At 55.5% G+C, this 24,592-nt stretch overlaps 12 protein-coding genes across 13 annotated transcripts in view; 6 read left to right on the forward strand and 6 right to left on the reverse strand.

Moving 5' to 3' along the window:
* H257_01125 (hypothetical protein) overlaps window positions 1-1,111 on the forward strand; it is a gene marked incomplete at both ends in the record, with an annotated part of 2,829 nt that extends 1,718 nt beyond the window's left edge. The window contains 3 exons of the mRNA XM_009824179.1: window positions 134-325; window positions 412-671; window positions 776-1,111. Coding sequence (XP_009822481.1) covers window positions 134-325; window positions 412-671; window positions 776-1,111 — 788 coding nt within the window. The remainder of the gene's footprint in view (window positions 1-133; window positions 326-411; window positions 672-775) is intronic.
* Window positions 1,112-1,774: 663 nt separating this feature from the next.
* On the forward strand, window positions 1,775-2,156 carry H257_01126 (hypothetical protein; the record flags this gene model as incomplete). Its single annotated transcript, XM_009824180.1, has 2 exons — window positions 1,775-1,839; window positions 1,904-2,156. The coding sequence occupies 2 exons, from the start codon at window positions 1,775-1,777 to the stop codon at window positions 2,154-2,156; spliced, it is 318 nt and encodes a 105-aa protein (XP_009822482.1).
* A 7-nt stretch (window positions 2,157-2,163) lies between these two features.
* Window positions 2,164-5,413, reverse strand: H257_01127 (hypothetical protein). Its single transcript, XM_009824181.1, has 4 exons — window positions 3,100-5,413; window positions 2,800-3,003; window positions 2,599-2,741; window positions 2,164-2,538 (listed from the first exon to the last, which is right to left on the reverse strand). The coding sequence occupies exons 1-4, from the start codon at window positions 5,344-5,346 to the stop codon at window positions 2,226-2,228; spliced, it is 2,907 nt and encodes a 968-aa protein (XP_009822483.1). The 5' UTR covers window positions 5,347-5,413; the 3' UTR covers window positions 2,164-2,225.
* A 735-nt stretch (window positions 5,414-6,148) lies between these two features.
* On the reverse strand, window positions 6,149-8,744 carry H257_01128 (hypothetical protein). The gene is made up of 4 exons (XM_009824182.1): window positions 8,562-8,744; window positions 8,461-8,512; window positions 8,232-8,406; window positions 6,149-8,163 (listed from the first exon to the last, which is right to left on the reverse strand). Exons 1-4 carry the CDS (start codon window positions 8,714-8,716, stop codon window positions 8,063-8,065), a joined length of 483 nt encoding a protein of 160 aa, XP_009822484.1. The 5' UTR covers window positions 8,717-8,744; the 3' UTR covers window positions 6,149-8,062.
* On the forward strand, window positions 6,150-8,058 carry H257_01129 (hypothetical protein). Its single transcript, XM_009824183.1, has one exon. The coding sequence runs from the start codon at window positions 6,175-6,177 to the stop codon at window positions 7,918-7,920; it is 1,746 nt and encodes a 581-aa protein (XP_009822485.1). The 5' UTR covers window positions 6,150-6,174; the 3' UTR covers window positions 7,921-8,058.
* Window positions 8,745-8,772: 28 nt separating the features above from the next.
* Window positions 8,773-12,825, forward strand: H257_01130 (hypothetical protein; the record flags this gene model as incomplete). The annotated part of the gene is made up of 10 exons (XM_009824184.1): window positions 8,773-9,541; window positions 9,594-9,796; window positions 9,854-10,062; window positions 10,113-10,200; window positions 10,253-10,322; window positions 10,372-10,535; window positions 10,617-10,854; window positions 10,913-11,064; window positions 11,130-11,368; window positions 11,457-12,825. 10 exons carry the CDS (start codon window positions 8,773-8,775, stop codon window positions 12,031-12,033), a joined length of 2,709 nt encoding a protein of 902 aa, XP_009822486.1. The 3' UTR covers window positions 12,034-12,825.
* H257_01131 (hypothetical protein) lies at window positions 12,140-12,788 on the reverse strand. The gene has a single exon (XM_009824185.1). It carries the CDS (start codon window positions 12,759-12,761, stop codon window positions 12,186-12,188), a length of 576 nt encoding a protein of 191 aa, XP_009822487.1. The 5' UTR covers window positions 12,762-12,788; the 3' UTR covers window positions 12,140-12,185.
* Window positions 12,826-14,038: 1,213 nt separating the features above from the next.
* H257_01132 (hypothetical protein) lies at window positions 14,039-15,180 on the forward strand. The gene has a single exon (XM_009824186.1). The coding sequence runs from the start codon at window positions 14,078-14,080 to the stop codon at window positions 14,903-14,905; it is 828 nt and encodes a 275-aa protein (XP_009822488.1). The 5' UTR covers window positions 14,039-14,077; the 3' UTR covers window positions 14,906-15,180.
* On the reverse strand, window positions 15,090-18,289 carry H257_01133 (the record flags this gene model as incomplete). Of its 2 annotated transcripts, XM_009824188.1 has the most annotated exons (8): window positions 15,090-15,773; window positions 15,826-16,324; window positions 16,372-16,627; window positions 16,673-17,403; window positions 17,515-17,792; window positions 17,843-18,011; window positions 18,055-18,229; window positions 18,273-18,289. In XM_009824188.1, the coding sequence occupies 8 exons, from the start codon at window positions 18,287-18,289 to the stop codon at window positions 15,283-15,285; spliced, it is 2,616 nt and encodes an 871-aa protein (XP_009822490.1). In that variant the 3' UTR covers window positions 15,090-15,282. The 2 variants fall into 2 exon arrangements, with proteins under 2 accessions (XP_009822490.1, XP_009822489.1); XM_009824187.1 differs by having other exon boundaries at window positions 16,372-17,403.
* Window positions 18,290-18,691: 402 nt separating this feature from the next.
* H257_01134 (hypothetical protein) lies at window positions 18,692-20,015 on the forward strand. Its single transcript, XM_009824189.1, has 8 exons — window positions 18,692-18,843; window positions 18,891-18,951; window positions 19,000-19,046; window positions 19,098-19,183; window positions 19,234-19,433; window positions 19,482-19,587; window positions 19,646-19,737; window positions 19,810-20,015. Exons 1-8 carry the CDS (start codon window positions 18,815-18,817, stop codon window positions 19,894-19,896), a joined length of 708 nt encoding a protein of 235 aa, XP_009822491.1. The 5' UTR covers window positions 18,692-18,814; the 3' UTR covers window positions 19,897-20,015.
* On the reverse strand, window positions 19,989-20,341 carry H257_01135 (hypothetical protein; the record flags this gene model as incomplete). Its single annotated transcript, XM_009824190.1, has 2 exons — window positions 19,989-20,267; window positions 20,318-20,341. The coding sequence occupies 2 exons, from the start codon at window positions 20,339-20,341 to the stop codon at window positions 19,989-19,991; spliced, it is 303 nt and encodes a 100-aa protein (XP_009822492.1).
* Window positions 20,342-20,666: 325 nt separating this feature from the next.
* On the reverse strand, window positions 20,667-24,583 carry H257_01136 (ULK/FUSED protein kinase). The gene is made up of 2 exons (XM_009824191.1): window positions 24,369-24,583; window positions 20,667-24,301 (listed from the first exon to the last, which is right to left on the reverse strand). The coding sequence occupies exons 1-2, from the start codon at window positions 24,519-24,521 to the stop codon at window positions 20,849-20,851; spliced, it is 3,606 nt and encodes a 1,201-aa protein (XP_009822493.1). The 5' UTR covers window positions 24,522-24,583; the 3' UTR covers window positions 20,667-20,848.
* Window positions 24,584-24,592: the final 9 nt, after the last annotated feature.

The raw sequence follows: 24,592 nt of genomic DNA on the forward strand, positions 1-24,592 counted from the left end.
CCGTTCTACAACACCGCGCTCGCAAACTGTGACATGGTGTTCGTCAACAGCGAGCACGTTGCATGGCTGCCTCAGGGACCACAATTGCCCCCAAATACAAACATCAAACCAGATGGATTTGCGACCCACCCAGGAATGTACCATGCCAAGGATGCACCCATGGACCACGTGCATCGCCCGTCGGAGCATGTGTTTCGATTTGGTGAGCCAGAAAAGCAATTGATGGACTGCGTCGTCCTCTTTGAGAGCCAGCTCCGTATAACCGACGCTGCGTTTGGCCAAGTGGTGCAGTACCTACGCCGTCTTTTCCCAACGGGGTCCGCAAGTGCTGTGCTGTTCGACCCCCGCTCATTTTGGCTCATCACGAGCTTGAAGACTGTCATCCTACGCGTTGAAAGGCCAATTGGGTAGACGGAGGCTCCAAGGCGCTCTTTGAATCGTTCGTGTCCGACCACACATCTCCGTGGGTGCGTCTGTTGACAAGAGCCTGCTCGGCTCTGGGGGTGGACGTCGTGGAGGGCGGCGCGTTCCTCGGTCGTGGTGCCCATGGCCGTGTGTTCAAGGTCGAGCGGAAAGCCGACAAAAAGGTGCTCGCGCTAAAACTTGTCGACTCAAGCTCCAAGACTGCTCTCTTTCGCGAGGAGTTGGCCCTGACGAATGCCGAGCTCACAGTTTGACGGCTCGCCTCGAGCACGGCTTCGTTGAGTTTCCAGGGGGTGCTGCGTTATTGGTGACTCCAGTGGGGGCTCCTCTGCCTCGACCGACGACACTACAGGAAGTTGTCAACCTCTTTGACCTGCTCAGACGGCTCCATGAGAAGAATATCATCCATGGAGATCCCCGCGTGCCGAACGTGATCGTCGTCAAGGACAACGACAAGGACAAGCTCCTTTGGATTGACTTGGTGGAAGCTGTCCAGGTGACTCCGGGATTTCGCACCACGGATGCTGCTATTCTCACCCGGTCGATCCTCCGCTTACTACATACGTCTTTGCTGGGGGAGCCCTTGGAGTCGCTGATCAACGAGTATGGCCAAACCCCGACGAGTGAGAACGCCCACCGTTTGGCCACCGCAGTGTTCCAGTGCACCAAATTTTCAGCCCGACGTTAGACTGGGAGGCCGGCCATACAAGACTCATTGTGAAATGCAAGGATGATCACATCGACCAATATCCGGATGAACTTCTATCATCTTGGTCCTCGTCTCGCTGGAAAGAAGCGCAAGCGAGACGAAAACATGCTCAAAGTTGCGACTGTATCGGGGCTGTTGCGCAACAAACTCAAGACGGCAGAGTCCCTGCAGTCCTTGTACCGGTATTGCATTCATGTGTTGCAATAGCCGTGTTTGGTTGGCCCAAATACATTTGCGTTTTCAACCACTCAGAACACGAATTTTTAAAATTGAATTATTTAATTTCTATATTTTATAACGATAAATTAAAGCGTAGGAATCATAATCCTAAAGTTATAGAATAAAAAATATTAAAAAATATTTTATAAAATAATTATTTTAATATTTATATTTATTTAATCTAAAGAATTTATATTTTATTAATTATGTCGAACCTCTAAGCACATGCAAGACACATATTTCTTGCGAAGGACATCTTGGTGGAGGAATCCCAGGCAGGGCGACCGGTACATGTGTGAACATGCTTAGATCTGCGTCGATCATGCAGGCGTGGGCGACAGAAGCTGGAGTGACCAGGGTGGTATTTCGAATGCATAACATACAAAAGATCGATCATAGTAATCCATCCAATCGCGGAGGCACATGCCGCGCACTACGCCGTCTGCGGCTCGCCTGAACTTGCACCTGTACATTGGATATGCACACTGGTAGGTATACATGGGACAAGCTTCTGAGCTCTCTGGCAAATGACCACCTCTCACATCGCTCCAGTGTTGGCCGGCTTCTCATTCTCATTCAGCGGATGCGCCAAGCCGAACCTCGTTCCCCCGACGAGTACTCGGCGTTGAAAGATCGCATTGTGTCCAAGGCACCCCAAAGCATTCATGGGGCATGTCTCCGGCTGACAAAGTTGCTGCGATCAACGGCCTCGATCGCAGCAACTTCGTCAGCCGTCCCGCGTCCAACTCCCAGGATCGGTCGCCGGCATTACAGCAGCCTGCAGCACGGCCTCCCCGCATTTTAACCATCAATCACAGGCTAGTTTTCGTTGTATTATGTTGATGCATCCATGCCACTATGGTCGACATCTCTTCTACTTCCACGCGTCGTGGAGTTCTTTCCGGTCGGCCAACACACTTGTCAGGTACGCGCCACCAATGAACCCCAAGCACAGCAACAAGAGCAGCTCAAAGTTGAAGTCGGATGGCAGCACGTCGAACGCGTTGGCAGGGGCCAGTCGGACGTAGTACAGGTCCAATCCATACGCAAACGTGAGCGACGTCGACTCGAGCAGGGCGGGCGCCGTCACGAGGCGCCGGATGCCGCGGATCGTTTGGTTGTACGTGACCATGTTGAGGGCATTCGCGAGCACGGGCACGTACGGCGTGTACTGGAACAGCCCCTCGCTACAACAACAGTCCATCATCTGTCCTAGTCTATTCTCAAGGAATCTCTCGGTTTCGCACCTGATCTGCTCGGGGGTGGGCGCGCCGTCCGGCACCCGCGGGTCAATAAAGTTACGCGCAAGCTTAAAGATCTGGCCATTGGATTGCGCTACCAAAATATACTGCGGCGTGATGCCTTGATTGGTCACCGTCACCCCCAGCGCCTACACCAGCCATCCAGCATATCAAACTAGACGTTCAAAATGGGGGTTATATACATACCGAGATGGATGCGGGGTAGACAAATGTCTTTTGCAGCACCACGGGCAACTTGGGCTCGAATGACGACTTGGCGGACGCCCACCGCGGCTGCTTCCACGGATTCAGCCCATTCGCGGGCACGCCGCCTTCGACCAGCGTCAGCGACACGAGCTCCGTGCGCTTGGATTTGGTGTTCCAGTACGAATACACGAGCCAGTTTTCGCTCTACAATCGAGCGAACGCATGATCCACATGCCCCATCAGGAATCAACACAACCACAGCGCCCACAACAGGGTATATATATATAGACTAGGACATACCTGGACCAGATGCACGGGTTCGGCGGCGTCGCGGTGCTTGACGCGGTGGACGATGCGGCCCGACACGCCGTCGATGAGACTCACGTGCAGCACGCGGTGGTCGTCGATCGTCGCGACCCCAAACAAGTGCGGGTTGAGGTACTTGAGCAAAAGCGAGTCGTCGCCGAGCACAGTCACGGACGAGTCGATGGCGCGGTGTTCGGGCTGGACGGACCGCGCGACGATGCGCTCGTTGGCGGGGAGCGCGACCGACCACACGGGGGACGCGGCGGTCGTGGACGCCAGCACAAAGCCCTGGAATGCGTGGTCGTGGGGGTTGTACCTGTGCACGTAGAACGACTGGACGTGGTCGCGCACGTCTTCGTCGGCTGGAAACAGGTCCACATTGTTGGTCGCGTCGTCCAGCACGCCCACGACGCGGCGCGGGACGGTGGCGTCCAGCTCGACGTGTTTGAGTTTCGGCAGCAGCACCACCCACTTGACACCACTTGACGACGAAGCCGGCACGTCCTCATGGACGACGCTGCCATCGCCCGCATCGAGCCACAGCAGTTGCTTGGACTGCGGCGTCACGACCAGCAGCTCGGCACCCGCGCCAAACGCCGGATGGTCCCGCGTGACCAGCAGCTGGTGACCCGGACCCAGGAAGCGCGACCACGCGACCGCGCCCGTCTGCGAGTCCAGGCCGTACAGCTTGCCCGTGGATGTGTACAGCACCAGCAGCTTGGCAAAGCCAAACGTGGACGAGTGCTTGGTTGTGTCTGTCGCGCTCCATAGCGTCGACAAGGACGAGGCAAACTTGACGAGCTTCTTGAGCTCGAGGCCGAGTTCTTCCCAGTAGGTCGGGATGACTTTGAGAGATTTATCTTGGTCGACCGAGTCAAAGGTCGGCGTGACCCAGTACATTTGTGTGACATGGGCCAGCGCTTCTTCGCGGATCCACACCGGCCCCGCGTCCGCCGGCTTTTCATTGGACACGAGCACAAGGCTGGCGTCGGCAAACACAAGACCCACGCGTACGAGTGACAGCGCCGCGCCCTTCTTCTTGAACGCGACGCCGGCAAACCCACGGAGGACGGAACCGCCGTACAGCGCCACGTCCAGCGATGCCGTGAACGCCGGCGATGCCGCACCAGTGTAATGCGACGTGACCGACACGAGGTTCCGGGACGCATCGAGGGCGACGTGGAAGAGCGCGCCAGGTGCTTGGACCGAGTCGACCAACGAGCCGGACGACGGCAGGCTCGCCACCACCTGCACGGACAAGTCGGCAGCAATGCGAAGGAACACGCGCTTGTCGTTGGAAAGGGATGCGACCAGCGCGTGGCCAAGGGACGCGTCCACCGCCGAAAAAGACACGTCGGCGGGGTACGGCAGTTGCAGCGACGCTGGCGAAGCGATCGATGGGGGCTTGGTGAGGTCGTCCAGGGACTGCAGCGCGAGACCAGCGCCGTCGGGGAGGACGCCGACGGCCACTACGATGTCTTCGTCGTCGGTGCGATGGAGGGCGGCGGGTGAAGCGACGTCCAGAGTCGACAGCGCGCCGGACTTCAACACGACTTGGAGCACCACGGGCGACGCGGCGGCTTTGTCGGTCGTGCCGAGGATGTACAGCTTGGAACCATCCGCCGACACCTTGGACGAGATTAAAGTTGCCAAGAAGGTCGCGGATTTGAACGGCACTGTGCGGAGAACGTCCCCTCGCTTGAGGCCCAAGATGGTCACGCCTTGGTTGCGCACGACCACGAGGCACGTCTCGTCCACTTCGTTTTCGCCGCGGACTTCGTGGACTTTGGCAAAGGATGACGAAGATGACGAGGACGCAGGCAAATTCATCTCCCACAACAGACGACCGTACACGGCGTCCCATTGACGGACCACGGTAGCGTTGCCCGTCGTCAGCGCGTTGTTGGTCGAGGTGGAGAGTGTGACGACGCTGGCATGAGAATCGGCAAAGTGTAACGCATCGATGGACGATTCAGGCAGAACGTGACGCCACTCGACCGCCGACGTCTTGGAGTCAAGCTTTGCGAGCACGTTCGCGCGCGACGCGACGTACAACGCCTTGGAAACCTTGACGTCCTTGCTGTTCTTGGAAGGAAACACCGCGTGTGTCACTTCCCCCAAGCCTTCGCGGTGCCAGTCAAATAGACCGATTTGATCTTCGTACAGAGCAGAGTGCACGCAGACAGACGCATGCAGCAGCATGACCAGCATCAGCGCTACGATGCCATACATGCGACCCATCGTGGAAGACCTCAAACTACGAATTACGGTGTCCGTGAGCCGCTGGTTGACAAGTTGACAAAACCAGAGGTAGGGTGTCTATTTCGTCGAAATAATTCAAACATGAATATAAAACCCAAGCTTTTAGTTCATTGAAAGTTTAATATAATCATTAATTTCAAGTAGATTGACAAAATAGGAGGCAACGACGTCGACACTACGAACACTCTGACTGACTCACAACGTCGCCACACCACACCGAGTTAACGTCATGGCGCGATGCTCGTGTGTATCTGGGCTCAGAACACATGCTCCACCATCGCTAGACATCGATTGAGGCCTTGAGACAGAGCACTGGGCCTTGCATGGACTCCAAGCAATCGCGAACGTTCCCTTGATGCGTCGCCCTCCTTGACAATGGTCCGCGATGCATTTCGATTCAAGGCATCACCCCTGGAAACGGACATGATCACCAAAGGAACAAGCAAGTCTCTGTCGTCTCGGGCACCAAGTTGGTGCCGAGACGACAGAGACTTGCATGCCAACTTGGGATTCATGGACGACGGCTCCAATGAATGACTTCCAACTCCACCATACCGGCACCTATCCGACAATGCTCATTCTTTCTGGCTCTTCTTCGTCGACACCTTCGGCGTTGTGCATACTACTTGCTCGACCACATTCACATGATCTCGGTATGCATCGTTGCATCTCACACATGGATTCAAAACATGGCGAAACTGAAATTGACATATGCTTGTGTTTGATTGGCTAATATTTGGACTTAACGCTGTTTGATTGGCTAACGTGATTTTCCATTCCACCCAAGCTCGTCTATCTGCATTCGTCATGCAGTACCAGACCCCGCAGGGCTATGTTCCAGGGCAGTTCCCGCCCCCACAGCAGTACCAGCACAACCCTCACGACCAGATCCATTACCAGCAACCTCACTCTCGTCACGATCCACATCCCTCGTACCCACCGCAGCAGCAGCCATCGTCGCTTCCCACGCTCGACCCACAGCAACAACATCAGCAGTATCAACAAGCGTCGCACGAAGTTCAGCGCCAATTCCAACAGGCTGTCAGTCAGCATCGGTCGATGCTCCAACAACATCCCCACCAACAGCACATGCTGCAGCAGCACCATCAAATGGTCGTCCATCAGCAGCAGCAGCAGCCTTCGTTGACACCTCAACCGCAGCCACAACCACAACTTCAGCTGCTTCAGCAACAGCCAGCCCCGCATCTCAACCCACCACCACAGCAGCAGCCTCCTCCACAGACCCCCAGCGTCGAGTTGTCGTACCCGCCACAACCACCTCCATCTCTCCAGCCCCACGACAATTCCTTGTCTCCTGACTCGTCCTCTCAACAAATCCAACCCCTTCTCGACGACGCAGTTCACCGGTTGAACGCCCGCGTGGCGCAGCTGGAAGCGCAATTCGGCTTGCCTTCGAACCACTCGTCGTCATCGCATGCCCCGCCGCCATTGACGTCCCTCCCGCCGCCCCAAGCCTCTGCCGCCGCGACCTCGTCCTCTGCCCCCATTGCGCACGGATTCGTGGCGTATGATGTGTTTTCCACGGCCTTCTTGCAACCGTTCCTCGAATCCTGCGATAAACTCGGGCCGGACGTGGCCAAGTACGGCGCCATCGTCCGGCGCGCGTTCGACGCGCAGCGCAACTACCTCCTCGCCGCTAGTTTATCTCAGAAACCGACCACGGGGCCCGTAAAAGGGCTCTTGGCGCCCATCCAGGACGCGATCCGGGAAATGCACGACCTGTGCGACCTCCGCAGCGACTTTGCCAACCACCAGCACATGCTTTACGAAGGGCTGCAGACGCTCGAGTGGCTCCACGTGGACGGCGCGGCGCCGCATGCGTTCATGGCGCGGTACATGGGCGACGTGTGGGGCACCAAGATCCGCGCGCAGTACAAGGCGTCCAACGCCGACCAAGTCCGGTTTGCGGCGTCGTTCAAGGCGCTTGTGACCGAACTCATGGCTTACGTCGAGGACTTTCATCCGTCGGGAGTGACATGGAACCCCGACGGTGGCGACGTCAAGGACTTCTTGAAACCGCCGTCCAAGCGCACCAAGGCCAAGATCACACTGATCCGGACGCTACTCGGGCGAGAACCGGTCAAGCGCAACTTAAATTATAGCCGCCAAGGCACCGACGAGCACGACAACCTGACGAAAGCTCTGGCCGAGTGGCGGGCTGACGGCGAGCCCGTCGACAAGTTGAGCTATCGCAAAAAGTATGGCGTCCCAAAGCTCATTTGGAACACGCGGACGAACGCGAACGTCAACCGCCGCGTCAGCCTCTACGCGTCCCCGGGTATCACCGCGGTGCGGATGGAGCAAGAGGAGGCGCTCGTGGCGAAGCTCAAGGCGCAGTGCCACGACAACAACATCCGGTGGACGGCAAAAGATGTCCAGCAGTACGCGGTGCGGGACATGGGTGTGTCGCAAATCTCGGTGCGGCAGTGGTACTCACAGCACTTTTTGAAGCGGTGGCCAGAAGCCAAGGGCTTTATCATGCGATACAAAGAAGCCCACGGACGGGAGACGTTGACGTCGACGATGCTCTGACGATGACCGTACTATGTAGACGTGTCGTCGCTACATTGAGGGCGTTGTAAATAGATGGAAGTGCAAGTTGTATTGTGGGACTTGTGAATATATGTTTAGGACTAGTAGTAAAGTAAGGATGGGGATGTTAAGGCTGTGTAGATCATGTGCGCTGTGTCTCGGTCAAAGGGTGTGGCGTGATGTAGTCGCCCCAAGCAGTGGCAAATCTCGGTTCGATTTGAATCGGAATGACCCACATGATGCCTACATACACAGACAGGTGTATAATCATCATGGGGGTGTGTACTCGACTTGTACGATACGTACTGTACCTGCGTAGGGCTTGACCCATTTGAGACGAGGATGCGACTGCGGCGGGGGCAGCGGAAGGTAGTCGACGAACTTGTGGCCATCGACAAGCAGCTTGCCTCCAAAGAGGAGGCGCAAAGGCGGGTCCACGCCGCTGGTGTAGTACCCATCTCGTTCGTATCGCTCTTGGATTTGGTCCTGCAAGAAATGCATACAGTATGGTCAAGATGCGCCATGTGAATGGAAAGGTACCCGGATTTCAGACACGGGCAATGCTGGACGCAACTTCATGGAAAAAAACTCCCTGTGCACATTTTGTGCTTTAGCCGACATTGTCGTGGAAGTTTTCCTACCGAGGAGTGGCGCCTTCCCGAGCGTTGCCTCCGTCCCGTACCCAGATGTGCACCGTGTCGTCCAGCTTCTTCATTCGTTTCTCTAGTGCGTCGACTTTTAGTCGGTCGGCTTCAGAGAGGACCCGCCCATAGGCCGGCGTCGCCGCGGTCGGCATGTTTCAGTTGAGATCTTGAAGAGGCGTGCATTAACCGGATACGGATACACAGCAACATGCAACGGTGTCGGTCGGAAAGCCCGCTGCCGGCCGCAGCGGACCTCTTCCTCGTGTCCCCGTCGAAGCGCCGCATCCGAGATATAATTGAACTGAATCGATCAGTCAACCTCAAACTGGAGGAGCAAGCACATGTGGAACAGATCGCCCAACGTGCCAAGTACTACACCCGATGGAAGCATCTGCGTGACATTTACACCATGTACACGCTCGACAAACCACCCCCTACCAGTCCTACTCGGCGGGAGGCTCCTCCGTTGCCAACGCAGCATGCTGGATCGCCGAGGCGACGGAAATGCAACCACGGCAGTCCACTCATGGTTGCCTGTGTCGAGTTTTGTGTCGACCCGCTCGTGCCTGTCCTGGTCATGACGAGCATCATGTACTCGGCGCTAGGGTTAGACGCACGAGTTCCCGCGACGCAGACCCTCGTGCAGGAGTTTCTCAAGTGTATGCAAGTATCGCATCCGTGCAAACAGCCCAGCTCATTCTTCGTCGACCACCGCGTCATTTGCTGCATGTGGGACGTCCTTGCCTACCCGACGTTTCCCCCGCTTCGGCGACTCACTCGGTGGTTCGACACGTTCTGCATTGCATCCACCACACTCCCACTGGAAGCTGTCGTGCATCCACAGGACATCCGCTCCATGCTCTTCTCGGCATGTCCGACGCCCGCGTCGGAGACGGCGATGGACGTGTTTGTCAAGCACCTCGTGGCCGCAGTCGGGGACTCCCATCTGAGACTACCCCAATTGATGGCGTTTGCAGGTATGCTTGCAGAGTCTTGGCCAACGCATTCAAGACACTTGTGTGTCGCTAGACGCCCGGTTCGACCTCCAAGTCCTCGTGCGACGATTGTGCTGGGAGAATCTCACGGAAAGCCAACGCGAGGCCATTGAAAAGGACGAAAGCGACATGACCGCGGCGTTCGTCGAGCGCGAACGACTCGCGGTCCAGCATACTAAAGCGCTGACGTACTGGATTCACATGGAGCCTCGCCGTCGGTTTATGCGGTGGAAGCAGGTTCAATCTCGACCTTTTCGTCATATTGGGGGTGACGTGATGTGTGTGGATGTGCAGTTTACACAAGACATGGTGCGGTTAAAAACGGCGGACCGTCATGCCAGGCGCTACAAATACGGCCGGGGCGTGACGTACTTGGAAACAAATGCGCGGCGGGTGCGGTGGATGAAGCAGAGTCTTGTGAAGGCCATGACCTGTCATACCCGCACGCTGGCACTGACGACGTTTGACGGCTGGGTGTGCTTTTCAGTCGGATGCTACGAACTGTACGAAGCAACGATATCGTTTGCAAGTTTGACCTGAGGCGGGCCATTAGGGAGCGAGTGGCCAGAGGACAAAGCCAACGGCACTACGAGGCAGTGCGAACGCGCGCTGCGTGGTTGGGGCTTGTGCAATATGCGATGGTAAGAAAAGCAAGAGACTTGGTTGGAAGTGACGAGTACTGCTGATCGGTAGACCCAACGACAAGCCAAGCAGGTGCTATTGCAGCGGACAATGAAACTCATGCACCAAACCACCGACAAACGTACGTGGATGACGTGTCCGGGTGGCGTCGTTGAGGTGCTTGGACGTAGTGCTGGCCAAGACGTGGAACGCGTGGCGGTACTTTGTCCAGTTGCAGAAACTGGATCGCATGTCCCAGCAACGGCAGGACGACATGGTTGCCGCCGCGGCCGAATTCCAGCGATTCCAACACGAGTGCTCGTGCATGGATCGCGAAGATGCGCTCGCGACTCGAGTAAAGCTCCGTTGTGGCGCCTTCTCGTCAAAAACTACAAGATCTTTCTTCTGTTGACAAGTTTGCGTTTCGATTATTTAGATGCGACAGGGTGAACGGGACGACATGGAGCGGGCGCGCAAGGCAATGTTTCGCGAACAAGCGCGACAGGTGTACGAAGTGCGCAAGGTCAAAAAGCAAGAGGAGGCGAGAACCGCGCTCAAGAAGGAGCGCGAACACGCCAAGGCGCAGCTAGCCCAAGCGGCGTGGACTGACATTGAGCAAATGGCCGTAGCCAAGGCGCGGGCGGCGGCAGAGGAGTGGCTGCAGTCCCCCCAAGGTAAGCGAAGCATCTACTGTATGTATGTACATATCGGGCCATTTCAACTGTGTGTCAGGACAAGTCGAGCTCCACACGGCCGCGACCGACATCTACGAAGACCCGCCCACGAACGTGGCCAAGATGCTACAGACGGACTCGACGTATTCCAACGTTCCCGACTGCGTGTGGGTCTGCCGCCTCGAGAACATTGGCGGCCGCCACGCCAAGGTGGTCATCATCGTCCATCGCATCATGGGATGTAGGATGGTTTGAGATCTAACCTGTTGGAATAGGCATACTTTTACCATACCCAGCGGCTAGAAAAAGTCTTGTGCGACGACCTGACGATGAAGTCGTCCGTCGTGATTGCGTCGGAACACTTGATCCAGGCAAGAATCAACGCCATGAAGGCGCAGTTGGCCCAGCGCGGGCAAGAAGAGCAGGCCAAGTTCACAAGAAATGCCGCCGCCAAGCGCATCCAAATGCTGTTCCGGTGCCGCCAGGCGCGCAAATACGTCCGCAGCCTTCTTCGGTATATACAGTGCCACATGCTGCTCCATTGGGCACTTTGCCTTTTCTTCACATGCATGCTGCCATTCATGTTGTTCTCTTATCGGTAGTCCACTCGTGATGAAGCGAATCGACGCCGCGACGGGGCGGTTGGTGTACTTCAACATCCAAGAACGCAAGACGTCGCCTGTGCCACCTCGTCTCATGGGCGCGGCCGAAGCGACGCTGCCAGTCGAGTCGGCGACTTGGGTGCGGCGGCTGGACGCAGACAGCGGCGACCAGTACTACATGGACGTGTCCACCGGCGTCACGTCGTGGAACCCGCCCAACTCGTACGTGATGTGCAAGAAATGCAAAATCAACTTTTGCACGTCGCGCAATACCGAGACCGGAGAGCGGTTGTGCGTGTCGTGCTACGCAGAAGTGGCGCAGCTGCAGCGGCAAGCCGACAAGGCGGCCCGGGCAGCGAGCTCCATCAAGCCAGACGACGACAACAAGTCGACGTGGACACGGATTGCGGTCGTGCCGTCCAAGTGCTGTGTGTGCAAAGTCAACAATGGCGAGCGACTGTGCCACGAGTGCCGTGGTGACATCACGTGCGCGCGGTGCTTTGCCACATTGCACAAGAACCCAAAGCTCAAGCACCACATCCAGCACGAGTCGCTCGTGTACTCCGATCTGCAGTAGCATGATGGTTTCGATGTGAGGATTGTCCATCAGGGCCGGATGTGTCCGAGTATAATCATGGTATGCAAACTCATCCCAATGGCAACCACGCTTGAATACAGAAATTTGTTAAATAGAAAAACACGTTATCGAAAGTAGATCGCGACGTCGTGCTAGACGTCGCGCTTGCCAAAGACTGACGTCCATACGTCGGCATGATCTTTGAGCGGAGGTAGACTTGGGGACGAAGCGGCAGACTCGACGGGGGGATCCTCTCGAAAGCAATCAGGTGGGGTCGCGCCAAACACGGTGCCCCACAAGTCCACGGGGTCCTCTTCCCCTGACACATCGTTCTCTGTGTCGGATACACTCGAGTCATGTACCGAAGCCTTGGGTTTCTTTGCCCCAAACACGTTGCTCCACAGGTCAACTTCGGTTTCTTCAGCGATATCGTCAACTTTGGCAACGACCTCGTAGGCAAAGTTGGTGGTACATACATCGTCTTCTACGACTGAGTCCTCATCCATCGACGCAGACGAAGACTTGGCGCCAAACACGGTGCGCCACAGGTCGACTTCTTTGCTCGAGGTGGCAGTGCGCAAAAGGTCGACGGACGCGTCAGATGTGTCATCCCCGTCCTGGGGATTCGCGCGGCGCACCATCGCAACACATCTTACACCAATGGGACGTCGGGCGCCCGCGGTAGTGGCAAACGGGGCGCATCGGAGGAGGGTTCGAGCAGCGTGCATGAGTCGTTCGATTCGCGAGTGAAGAATTTCGCGAATTAGAATGCCAAAGCTCCGCCAATGTGATTGGTGGATTTGAAGTAGAAAGAATACCACGTTGAAGCGTCATAGGTCGGATTTCTATATCGCTCTGTGATTGGCTGAAATGAACCAATCCAGATGCTTGAAGCATCCGGATACCGTGTCTTTGTCCCGACAACTTCAACTTGGCAACTGTTTTTTGCCGCGCGGCTGTTCGACCATCGGATCTCTGGAGATACCACGAAGCAAAGGAATGAATGCCCACATACATGCGACTTCTCATCCTCAGCTGCTGTACTTGAAGGCAATGCCGACTCTTTACAGTAGTGTTGACTATGAATAGATTAATTACTGTGTAGTATAACGTTACTTAAATAGAACGCGGCTAAACTCAATCGTGCGCGACTTCACTGTGGGTACCAAAGACTACCCCCCAAATGTCGGCTCGTGCCTTGTCTTGGTCGATGGTCCCATCCATGGACAGTCGGCGACGTGGTTGTTTGTCCAAGGCCTGGTCAGATCCTTGATTAAGAATTCCTCCCGAGGATGTTTCTACTGACGACGGGGACACTGGGGGCTTTCCAAGTCGCGCGGAAAGGTCGCGCGTGGGCACCCGTGAGATTGCACGGCGTAGCATGAGCAAGTTGTGTGAGGTTGCAAAGTGAACACATGAACCCGAAAAGCCATCCCTACAGAACAAGCAGTTGATTGGCTCCTGAGGGGCAGGACTTTGGCCACCGCGTCGTGTCATTGGCAACCTCTCCGGATTGCACCAATCAAAGTGTCCTTTCATGAACTTCATGCCAATCATATGGTTTTGTGATTGGCTTGAAGTTCAGGAAAGGACACTATTAATAGTTCCATTTGCACGTTGGATTTTCCTCTGACCAATAATCACAGCCCAAATTGAATTCACAGTCAGCAAGTCCAACGTTCCAAAACCTGGTGGACTCGAAAAACATAACGTTAATAGTTTACCAATGCCATCGTTTATCCTTGAAATGACCTGAACCGCTCCCAGGACTGTAGGCCACCATTCGTGCGGCGATTTACTGTAAGGTTAACGTCGAGTGTGAATATGACCTAATCAAATCACACGACACTGATATTTTAGGCCAATAGTGCGTGTTTCTTGCGATATTGGGCAACTCTGACATATTTTGCTGGAGAAAATATGACAATATGTACGCCATTCATACATCATGTACATTGACATACAATTGTACGAGTGATTCCAACTTTACTTGAATTTACTAACACGTCACAACTACTTGTTAGTAAAGTTGGAATTGTACGTAATGTACAGTACATTGTATTGCGTACGAGCACCTTCTCGCGCCGAGAGAACTGTCGATCGCCAGCCTCGAAGCATGTTGCGTTGCGCATGCCTGTGCAATGAAGACGACAACGCGGTGGGCTTAACGACCCGACGGAGAAACCAGCCGTCGTCGTCGCCGTCATCGCCGTCGAGTTATGCCAGATTTAGCCATGAAGCCAAGACATCGTTGGAGAGTTTCCAACTAGATAACACGGCCTCGTCGTCGTCGCGGCCATCACACAAGGACACGATTGATTCGCCCACGTTGAAGGACTACACCCAGCACATGGCGTCCACGACATTAGCTTCGGACTGGCAGGAAATGCGAAGTCGTGACGTGGGTCATGCTACAGCCACGCCAGTTTTCTTGAAGAAACAACCAGTGTCACCTCCGAAAGCCAACACCCCAAAGCAGCCTGCCAATGTGAGTCCGGTGCGACGTGATGACCGTCAAGTGGGGTCATTGTACCGCACGTATTCGTCGTCAGAGGTCGCAGCCGACGGAGACCCGCACTCGATTGTGCTCGTTCGAGTGCCTCCAGGACCCACTGGCCTCGTGCTGCGACCCCACACATCGGCCCCCGTTGTGGTTGACGGGTTCGAACCAGTGTACACTTCCGAGTACCCGTCAGGAGGACCAGGGCCGATCGAATCCAGTGACGAAGATGTCGGCCCTGGTAGTCTCTTGGTGGCTATCGACAACGTGTCGCTCCTGAATGCTTCTTATGCCGACGTCGTAGCACTGTTACAGGCCACGGACGGCAACGCATGGCGGGAGTTTGTGTTTCAAACGTATGCGTCCGAGTAAAACCAGGTGATCATGTTCGAGGCTGAGTACTGTACATAACCAAGTCCTTTTGTAACTGTGACCAAGGCAGTGGCGACGGTGGGGGTTGGAAGTGACGATATGCATCAAGGATGTTTCGGCATGTATTGCCGATTTTCTTCAAATTTCCCAATTTTCAAACATGGGTCGTTCAATCGAACACAATCGAACATCTGATTGGCTAATATCCTTTTCGCCCTTTATGGATTGTAGCCAATCAGCAACAAGTATTGTCTTATTGACCAATGGGAGAGATTGACATTCGATTGAACGGGGTCCGAATCTCCTATATCTAAATGTCAAAAGCAATCCAAACTCGACCTTCTAACTCGTCGTTCTATTCAATGCATCGCGTCTACTTAGTCGTGTTCCTTCTTGTCGTGCTTGGTCGCATCGGTTGATGTCTTGTCACTGTTGGTTGCATCGTCCTTGGCAGGTTTGGGAGCGTCCTCGGCGGCGGCGGCGGCCTTGGCCTTCTTCTCCTCTTCATGACGGTCGGCATTCTGCCACGACTCTTCCACAAACTCAGTGTACGTCTTATTTCCGCCGTATGGACGCGGGCCCAGCACGCGAACAATGTCGCTGTGGTTGATCGTTTCGTTCTCCATCAGCTCCTCGCTCAGCTTGACGAGCAGATCTTGCTTGGACACGAGCAGGTCGATCGTGCGCTTGTACGCGCGGTCCACGATCTTCTTGACCTCTTCGTCCATCAGTTCCGCGGTCCGCTCGCTGTACATGCGCGGCTCGCCCGGCGCGTTTTCGTCGCGGGGAAAGCTCAGCTGCCCGATGCGCGAGTTCATCCCGTATAGTTGCACCATCGAGTAGGCCATTTGGGTCACGCGACGCAAATCTACAATCGAATCAGAAACAACAAACGATTCAAGTCACTCGACTCGACGTACCGTCTGACGCGCCGGTCGTGATGCGGCCGTCAAAGTTGACATACTCCGACGCGCGCCCCCCCAGCGCCATGCACATGATGTCTTCGATGGCTTCCTGGCTATGCAGCGACACCTCCTTGGGAAGGTACTGCGCGTACCCCAACGAGCCCTTGCCGCGGGGCACGATGGTCACCTTGAGCAGCGGGTCCGCATGCTCCAAGAACCAGCCCGTGACCGCGTGCCCCGCCTCGTGGTACGCGACCGTCTTCTTCTCCTCGGGTGTCATGAGTCGGTTGGTTTCGAGCCCGCCAATCACGCGGTCCGTGGCCTGTTCAAAGTCCTTAAAGTTGATCGAATCGCCCAGGCGCCGGGCGGCCACGATCGCAGCTTCGTTGCAAATGTTGGCTATGTCCGCACCCGTGAACCCCGGGGTCAGCGCCGCCATGCGCCGCGCAAAGTCGTCGACCGATCCGTCCAAATGCAGATTTTTCAAGTGCACTTTGAAAATCTCGCGGCGACCCTACCCCCCGTCACATATGTGAGTAATGTTTGCTAAAGCTGGTGTACCTTGATGTCGGGCTTGTCGACGGTGATTTGGCGATCAAATCGACCTGGACGCAGGATCGCCTTGTCCAAAATGTCGACGCGGTTGGTCCCGGCGAGCACCACGACCCCCTCGCTCGAACTGAACCCGTCCATCTCGACCAGCAGCTGGTTGAGCGTGTTTTCGCGCTCGTCGTTGCCGCCGCCAAAGCGACCGCTGGACCGCGCGCGCGCGACGGCGTCGATTTCGTCGATAAAGACAATGCAAGGCGCGTTGGCTCTACACACGATATAAGAGTCATGAAATCCAAAGCAACCAACCGACCTGGCTTCTTTGAACAAGTCGCGGACGCGGGACGGCCCCACGCCCACAAACATTTCGATGAAATCCGACCCGGAAATGCTGTAAAACGGCACACTCGCTTCGCCGGCCGTCGCCTTGGCCAGCATCGTCTTGCCCGTGCCGGGGGGACCGACCAGCAGCGCGCCCTTGGGGATCTTGGCGCCGAGGTCGGTGAACTTTTTTTGGTTCTTGAGAAACTCGACAAACTCCATGATCTCCTTCTTGGCCTCGTCAACCCCGGCCACGTCCTTGAACGTGATCTTGATGTCTTCCTTGGTGATCTTCTTCGCAGGCGACTTGCCCACCTTGAAGATACCGCCCATGCCGCCGCCGCCGCCCGCGCCGCCGATGCCGCGCATAGACATCATCAAGAACCCAATCAAGAGCAACGTCGGCGCCATCTTGAGCAGCTCCATCTTCCAGTTCATTTCGTTCGAAAACTGAATGGGAATGTACGCCTGCGGCGGGATGCCCAAACTCGCTTGGGTTTGCTCCATTTGCCGCTCAAAGTTGTCGATGCTGCCAATGTTGAAGTAATAGCTCGGCGTCGGCGGTTGCGGCGCCGTGGCGGCAGCATGTTGCTGGTGGTCGCGCACTTCATGCAGGTCCGTGTGCGTGGCCGTGGACGACGGCGCATGCGAGTCCGCCGTCGTGGACGGGCGATGGAGGAACACGCGGGCATACGTTTTGTTGACCACGACAATGTGTTCCACCTAAAATATATAAATAATATATATATATATATCTTCGTGTGAGATAAGATTGAATCGATGTGAATAAAAAAAGCAAAGCAAACGATCAAGTAATCGGCTCTCGGTGGGTACCTTGCCTTGGGACAAGAGATCGTTGCGGAACTCTTGCCACGTGATCTCCTTGAGCGCGTTGTCGCCCGACGTCAGTTCCAGAAAGAGCAACAACGCGATGGCGATGGGGATCGTGTACATGAGCTGCTCTTTCGGGTCCGACCCGCCGGACGCGGACGAGCCGCCGCCACCCGAAGAAGGCTTGGGTTCCTCTTTCGGACCGTTGCCGGTTGCCTTCTTGTTGCCTGCGTTGGGCTTGCCTTCACCTTTCGCTCCCTTGGGGTAAAAGCGCTCAAACCCTGACACAGGCGCGTTATTTTACAGCGAAACACTTGTGATGGGGACGAACCTTTGGGAATGCGTTGGGACAGCCATGCGGAAAGGGACATTGGCGGCGGGTTGGTTCCCTGGCGTGCAAACTTTGCGCTAGTGTTCGTCGTGTGTGCACGGATGTTGGCACGTTTCCACGTATCCGCATGAGCGTGGCGATTGATTCGCTTCATGGTGTTGCTCACTTGCTACAGGTATGTCAGTGAACGAAGTTGAGGTCATTTGACGTACAGTGGACAATTGGTGCATCTCACGATTCGCGCAGTTTGCCCGCAGTGCACGAAGCAAGTCCTTCTCAAGGCGACGCGAGGACACAGCAAACATGGGGTTCGTGACGGCGGCTTCGCTCCAGAGATGCTGAACGATGCAAAGGCTTCTGGGTCGTCGGACTTGGCGGACGTCCGGCCTGAAATCGAGATGAGCGAGTGGTCAACATAATAGGGCCGTACGTACGATTCCCATACATTCGCGTACAATGAATGTACGAAACCGAGTTGGATCAAGCCGGGAATGTACGAGATCGTGTACTTGTGGTGTACGGTACAGTTTGGCATTCCATTTATCACAGACCATCACTCTACTTTTGAATTGACGAACATCCGCCACCCTCCGATGATTTTTACCAATAATATTCTTGCAAGTACCGTAAACTCAAACTGCCATTGATCTTCTGGCTGTGTTACGGAATCATCGCTTGACTACTTATACAGCGACCAAGAAGCTAACGTTGCATGTGCTTGTGTGTACTAGTACCTAGTACCAATCACGGTTTCATAGCTTGACTACAGACGGTCTGATTGTGAGTGATACTTGTATTAATAAGCATACTGGTACACCTCATTTAATAATAATGGCAAATCAATAGAAGAAATGAGATAATCAGAGCATTCTAATTTCAAGTATTATTACAGTACTAAAATATTTCGAAATAACCAGCTAATAATTGCATGCCATTCAATTGAACTCCATCCTCCCATTTCAACAGCACAACATGGCCGACGCCGCCGAGAATGAAAAGAAGTAGGTCGTGGACGACGATGCCCGTGTGATTCTCATCATGCATGCAGCCTAGGAAACGAAGAGTTCAATGCCAAGAACTACGAGCAAGCCATCCATCATTACACGCAGGCATGACGCCTCTCCCTCCTGCAAATCCCACATGACAAATATGTGTAGGCCATTAAGCTTGCGCCTACGAACCACATCTTTTATTCGAATCGAAGGTACGTTTCCTTCCCTTCAACTACCTACGTGCATGTAACATCTACTTGCAGTGCTGCGTACGGCGCTTTGAACAACTGGGAGAAGGCCGAAGCCGACGCACAAGAATGTGCGCGCCTTAACCCCAGCTTCAAAAAAGGTCCTCTCTCGTTGTCCAATTGTGCAGTCTTGTTTATACTCGTGCGACAGGTTTGCTTCGTTTGGCGAATGCACAGCGCCAACTGGGCAAGAACGAAGCCGCCATGGCGACTATGGCGCTGGCCAACGGCGGCGGCGTCCCCGCGAAGCGCGCCAAGCAAGAGTCTGCCGCGCCGCTGCCATCATCGGTGCAAAAGGAGTTGCAAGAGTTGCAGCCCCAATTCCAGTCCCTCCACCGCGAGTTGGAAACCGTACGTCCAGTCAGCCATCCCCTCCATCCGCATGACGCTGTCGCATAGATCGACTCCAAGTTGGGAGCGTACGGTCGTGAGAAGAAGCGCATTCAGCTGACCAAGGAAGAGCTGGGCGAATTGCCCACTGGAACGCGAACGTATGCGTCGATTGGTACGGCCATTTGCCGTCGCCGACGCTTGAATCGTTTAATATGCAAACAATACAATAGGAAAAATGTTTTTGGAAATGACACCCGAGGAAAATGTGGCTCGATTGGATGGCAATGCCGGCAAAGTGGACGATCAATTGGCTGCGTTGGAGGTAATATCTATATAATATATATAATATATATAAATATATGTTGTGGATTTGATAAAATCATGTATCGTGTAGGCCCGAAAGCAATATTTGGAGCGACAAAAGTCGTCGTTGGAAGCAAACATCTCGGAATTGCTGGCACAATGCAACACGACCGGCTAAAAGCCTATGGCAGTGTCGATTGATTGCGAATATGGCCATAGTACAGAGTAGTAGTCTTTGGGTCACGTAGTTAAATGCAGTGGTGCTGCTGGTTAGTCGTCTTCCTCTTCTTCTTCTGCTGTGAGACGCTTGTTGAGCTCTTCGATGACCTTTGTCAACTCGGCGTTCTTCTTCTTCAATTCTTCGTTCTCCAAACGCATGGCTTCCACGTCGACTCCCGTCGGCGCTCCCATGAAGCGCTTGATGTAATCCACGGCATTCGGCGGCTTGTCCGATTCTTCGTACAGGCCGACCAAGACCTTGGTCAACGAGTCAATCACGCCGCTCTTCTCCAAGTACTTGCGGAATTCTTCCTTCTTCGAGTCGGGGGTCTACAAGGCACCCATGTATACGTCGGTCATCCTGGAGAGTCACGTCCTACCTGGTACGCAGCGGGGGTCGCCATCCTGTGTTTGCTCGGTGCGTGATGCTCGTCAGCGCGTGGCACGGAGGGATTTGCAAGTGTCCTTTGGATCTTTCGGTTTTCGATGAATTCCATTGACCAATCAAAACCGACTTTCGAACATCTCAACGTGAAACCGACATTTCGCGGCAACAGCTCCTACTCGCCGCCGCGTTCACAGGATGTGGAGGGATACCCACCCAGCTGGCCAAGCATCAGGCGTGCCTCTACCTACTGGCACGTTTCGTGTTTGATAGAGCTTTGGTGTTGTCACACGTTCGTGCCGGCGGCAGCAGATATGTCACACGATTCTATTCCAGTGTAGCGTTGGTCACTCAAACCAAGGGCTTCATGTTGTGGTGTTCATAACGCATTAGTGAAAGTAGTAGTCACTGGCACCACAGACTCCCATATCTCGTTGCGACAAACTTAGTCAAGTTTGATGACAGCAAACTCACAGACTATACTGTATGGAGCAGTGTGAGCATTAAATAAACTGGGGGCAGCCCCTTATGGCGGCGCTCGAAGGACTGTGGAATCAGCAACGGGCCATTTTGACAAGATCCGTCGACAGTACTTTTTCACCAAGTCGTCTGTCGAGTCGTCGCACAGGCCTTGGAGGGAATGACCAAACAAGGCGTCGGTGGACGTCATGGACTGCCGACAGAGCTCATATTCACACAGGTTTCCGAGTGAGAAGAGCGCGATGCGGCGGGTGCCGAGGTCGGTTTCGTCGAACGCGCATTCGAGCAGGCTGTACGGGGCATGGTGCACGACCAGGTCCACGCAACACGTGGCCGACTGTCGCACGAGGTTGCCGAGCGCCGCCGCCGCGTTGGACCTGGTCTTGACGTCGGGGTCGTGCAGGTGGTGCACCAGGTGGGGGATCGCCGGCTGCAGCGCTCGCGATAGCTGGTCCGTGTAGAACGCTGCGTTACCAATGGCGAAGCATGCATACCGCCGGGTGAGGACGTCCCCCGGGTCTTGCACGCATGTTAGCAGTCCGTCGACGAGGCTGGTTTGGGTGGGGGGAAGCGGTTGGGCAAAGTGGTCGTAAAAGTGATTCGAGTGGCGGCTGAGGTTGCCTACACAGTTGCACGCTTTGGCTCGGAGGGTTGGGTCCGGCGACTGCAGCAAGTCGCGCAGTTCAGGCATGAGGTTGGCCGCATCAATGCTGGCGTAGTGCGCGCGCGACGACCGAGCGATGTGAGACAGCAGCACGAGGGCGTCCTGGACGAGATGGGGCGGCGTCGTGGCGGGTTCAAGTAGCCGCTGCGACTTGACCAGCGCCAGCCCGTGGGCGTCGACGAATTGCACGGCAAAGTGGGGGGAACTAGTGACGAGGCGGGCGAGAAACTTGACCAGCAGCTCCATTTCCAAAGCGTGCTGGCTAAGGATGCCCAGGAGGAGCCCCACACACCCCGACTCGTACAAAAGCTCTTGCGTGCGAAACACGAGCTCCTCGGATACGTCTGCGAGCATAAATGGCATGCTCACGATCTTGACGATGGCGTGCACCATGGCCTTGACGGCTTGCAGTCCGCCGCCGACGACATCGGGCCACACAAGCAGGTGCTGGATGTGAGCAGGTCGAAGCAGCGACACGAGGAGCGGCACCAGCGTGCGCTGGCGTTCCAAATGTGGCGGTAAAAACTGATCGGTTTCCGTCATGTGTTCAGTCAAAGACCGGATGAGCTTGAGCAGGCAAAAGAGACCCCACGGGGAGAGCCCGTCGTCGCCACCCGACTCTAGCAATGCACAAAACACAGTCCAATGGTCGTGGGTTTCCAAATCAATGAGCACTTGGTGGACCAGATCGGAGTGGCCATGCTTCATCAGCGACGCCACGACACGGTACAGCACGATCACGCAACTGTCGGCAACGCCCGACGCCCGCAGTCCAAAGCAATTCAGCAGATCGTGGACCCTCGCACTCGAATGATGTTTAGGCAAGAAGAGAAGCGGAACCAAATCCACGGCCGCCATCGCAACAGACTCGTCGCCTTCCACTGTTTCAGAGAGCAGGCTGCACGCGGCGCTGTGATGCAAAGCATGCCGCGGCCGCCGCGCCATTTCGTGGCGGAAGAGCGCCGACGAGGTCCGTGTCGATAAGACCCCGCGGCGCTGGCACACGGCCAAACACTCGAGTGCAAAGTACCGTTCGGACCGATTCAGTCGGTCCAGAACCGTGTGGAACTGCTGGACCGTCGCGGCCGCTCGTTTCGACACGGGCGACGACACGCGGCAGCTGTAAAAGAGCACTTTGAGCACATTCGTGAGCATCGTGTGGGGATCATCGTCGTCGTCGTCCGCTTCGTCACATGCTTGGGCCGTGGCTAACTCGACGTTTACGTTGGCCAAGAGAGGTTCCAACCCAGCTTTGAACAGCGCCGTGGACACGTCCGTGTGCAGTTTGATGCGCAATGCGTACGTAGATCGCAACCTCTGGAGCTTGTCAGGGCTACTTGCCGCCGACGACAACGACGCGGCGGAGGTGACTGGGAACGGCATGTCGACATCCCAGAATGCTTCATTTGGATGCACAAGCGACGCCAGGGCGAACACAGCATACGTGGCAATGGTGGCATCGTGGTGACCCAGCAAACCACACAGCATCGGAATGAGCTCGGGCTTGTCGTGAGCTATGGCATCGTAGACCACGACCGACTTGTCCGCATGGTCCAAGGTCGTGCCCAACCACTTGAGGACTTTGGACAGCAGCGGCACGTCCGCCACGACGACGTTGGTTTCCTGCAGCAGCCACACGATTCCACCGATTTCGAGGGCACAGTTGCTGTCTGGGCCCTCGCGCCCAACAGGCAACATCAGCGATCGAATCATTTGCAGCGCATTGTCTCGGCTAGTGTGCATCATGATGCGAGGGAGGTGGCCGAGGAAGGCGGCGCGAAGGGCGTGGACGACGGTCACGTGGGCGGCGCTCAGTGGGTGGCTTGCCTTGGACACTTGTTGCAGCGCTCGATGCACCACGTACAGCGCCGTGCGAAGACATGCCATGTCCTCGCCCATCAGCGCTTGGGTCACATGCACGAGCAGGTGGGGGGCGTCGAGCAGCCGCACGAACCCAGCGTCCAGGCCAGCCGTGTCGGCTTCGTATGTCTTCCAGACATGCATCATATCTTCAACTTGCGACGGCATGCGGACTTCGTCGTGGCTTTTTTGGTTGGTTCGCAAGACTAGGCTTGTTTCGGGGTCCACTAGCTTCCACTCGACGCTTCGCTGGAGGGCGTCGTTTTTGTTCGCGAGCAACCGGAGGTTTTCTTCGTAGAATGTAGGGAGTCGGCGCACTTGACGCTCGAGCGCCTCGCGGTTCTGCATCTGCACCGCGGTTTCCCGTGCGAACGGATGCTGCAGGATCTCGGGCCACGTCATGCGCTTCGCCGGGTCTTTTTGAAGCAGCCCCGATAGAAAGCTCTTGAACTCGTCGCTCATGGTCTCGGGGTACTTGACGTTCTCGTTGACGATCAGCTGAATCAGCGACACGATCTTGTCAGTGTAGAACGGCGGTCGCCCCACCGCGAGCTCGTACAAGATGACCCCGAGCGACCACAAGTCCACCGTGTGATTGTACGGTTGTTCCTTGACCAGTTCTGGCGCCATGTACAACGGCGTACCTTTGATAGACGTCAGCACGTTCGTGTCTGCGGAAATTGCGCGCGCAAACCCAAAGTCACACAGTTTGATCTGTTGTTTGGGGCCGACAAGGATGTTCTGTGGCTTCATGTCGCGGTGGATGATGCGGTTCGTGTGAAGGTAGTGCAGCGCTTGTATCAGCTGCACCGCTATCTTCTTGATCTCGTCTTCAGGCAATTGGTGGTCGTCTTCGAGGATCTGAAACAGCTCGCCTGGCGCGTACTCGGTGACCATGCAGAATTCGCCCTCAGTTTCGAAGGAATCCAGCATTGCAATCACGTTGGAGTGATTCAATCCACGCAAGATGCTGATCTAATGTGGTCACAACACCAAGGTATGAATTGCATGCATGCAAGAACGAGCACGCGATTGAACGCACCTCCTGGCGCAAATTTGACATGTTCTTCTCCGATTTGCCTCTCTTGGACACAAATTTGAGCGCAACGACGTGGCCAGAGTACTTTCTCCTCCCGCGATAAACCTTGCCAAATGATCCTTCGCCAACGCGTTCCAATATGTGATAGTTCTGCATCCACGACTGGACTCCGCGCCGACAGCTCGCCCTAGTGAACCTTGGTTCCAAAATAAGATCACCTGATCCGG

This window comes from Aphanomyces astaci, assembly GCF_000520075.1.
Source record: "Aphanomyces astaci strain APO3 unplaced genomic scaffold supercont1.2, whole genome shotgun sequence".
Lineage (NCBI taxonomy): Eukaryota > Oomycota > Saprolegniomycetes > Saprolegniales > Verrucalvaceae > Aphanomyces > Aphanomyces astaci.

Excerpts from the sequence above, each read along its gene's own strand:
- H257_01136 (XM_009824191.1), bottom strand. The coding sequence starts at position 24,521 with ATGCAGAACTATCACATATTGGAACGCGTTGGCGAAGGATCATTTGGC. Across the intron at positions 24,302-24,368 it reads TGTCAAATTTGCGCCAGGAG|ATCAGCATCTTGCGTGGATT; the intron begins GTGCGTTCAATC and ends TGACCACATTAG.
- H257_01129 (XM_009824183.1), top strand. The coding sequence starts at position 6,175 with ATGCAGTACCAGACCCCGCAGGGCTATGTTCCAGGGCAGTTCCCGCCC.
- H257_01131 (XM_009824185.1), bottom strand. The coding sequence starts at position 12,761 with ATGCACGCTGCTCGAACCCTCCTCCGATGCGCCCCGTTTGCCACTACC.
- H257_01128 (XM_009824182.1), bottom strand. The coding sequence starts at position 8,716 with ATGCCGACCGCGGCGACGCCGGCCTATGGGCGGGTCCTCTCTGAAGCC. Across the intron at positions 8,407-8,460 it reads TGCCCGTGTCTGAAATCCGG|GACCAAATCCAAGAGCGATA; the intron begins GTACCTTTCCAT and ends CATTTCTTGCAG. Across the intron at positions 8,164-8,231 it reads ATGGGTCAAGCCCTACGCAG|GCATCATGTGGGTCATTCCG; the intron begins GTACAGTACGTA and ends CTGTGTATGTAG.
- H257_01132 (XM_009824186.1), top strand. The coding sequence starts at position 14,078 with ATGTACAGTACATTGTATTGCGTACGAGCACCTTCTCGCGCCGAGAGA.
- H257_01127 (XM_009824181.1), bottom strand. The coding sequence starts at position 5,346 with ATGGGTCGCATGTATGGCATCGTAGCGCTGATGCTGGTCATGCTGCTG. Across the intron at positions 3,004-3,099 it reads AACCCGTGCATCTGGTCCAG|AGCGAAAACTGGCTCGTGTA; the intron begins GTATGTCCTAGT and ends GCTCGATTGTAG. Across the intron at positions 2,539-2,598 it reads CCCACCCCCGAGCAGATCAG|CGAGGGGCTGTTCCAGTACA; the intron begins GTGCGAAACCGA and ends CTGTTGTTGTAG.
- H257_01134 (XM_009824189.1), top strand. The coding sequence starts at position 18,815 with ATGGCCGACGCCGCCGAGAATGAAAAGAA. Across the intron at positions 18,844-18,890 it reads GCCGCCGAGAATGAAAAGAA|CCTAGGAAACGAAGAGTTCA; the intron begins GTAGGTCGTGGA and ends TCATGCATGCAG. Across the intron at positions 19,738-19,809 it reads ATCAATTGGCTGCGTTGGAG|GCCCGAAAGCAATATTTGGA; the intron begins GTAATATCTATA and ends TGTATCGTGTAG.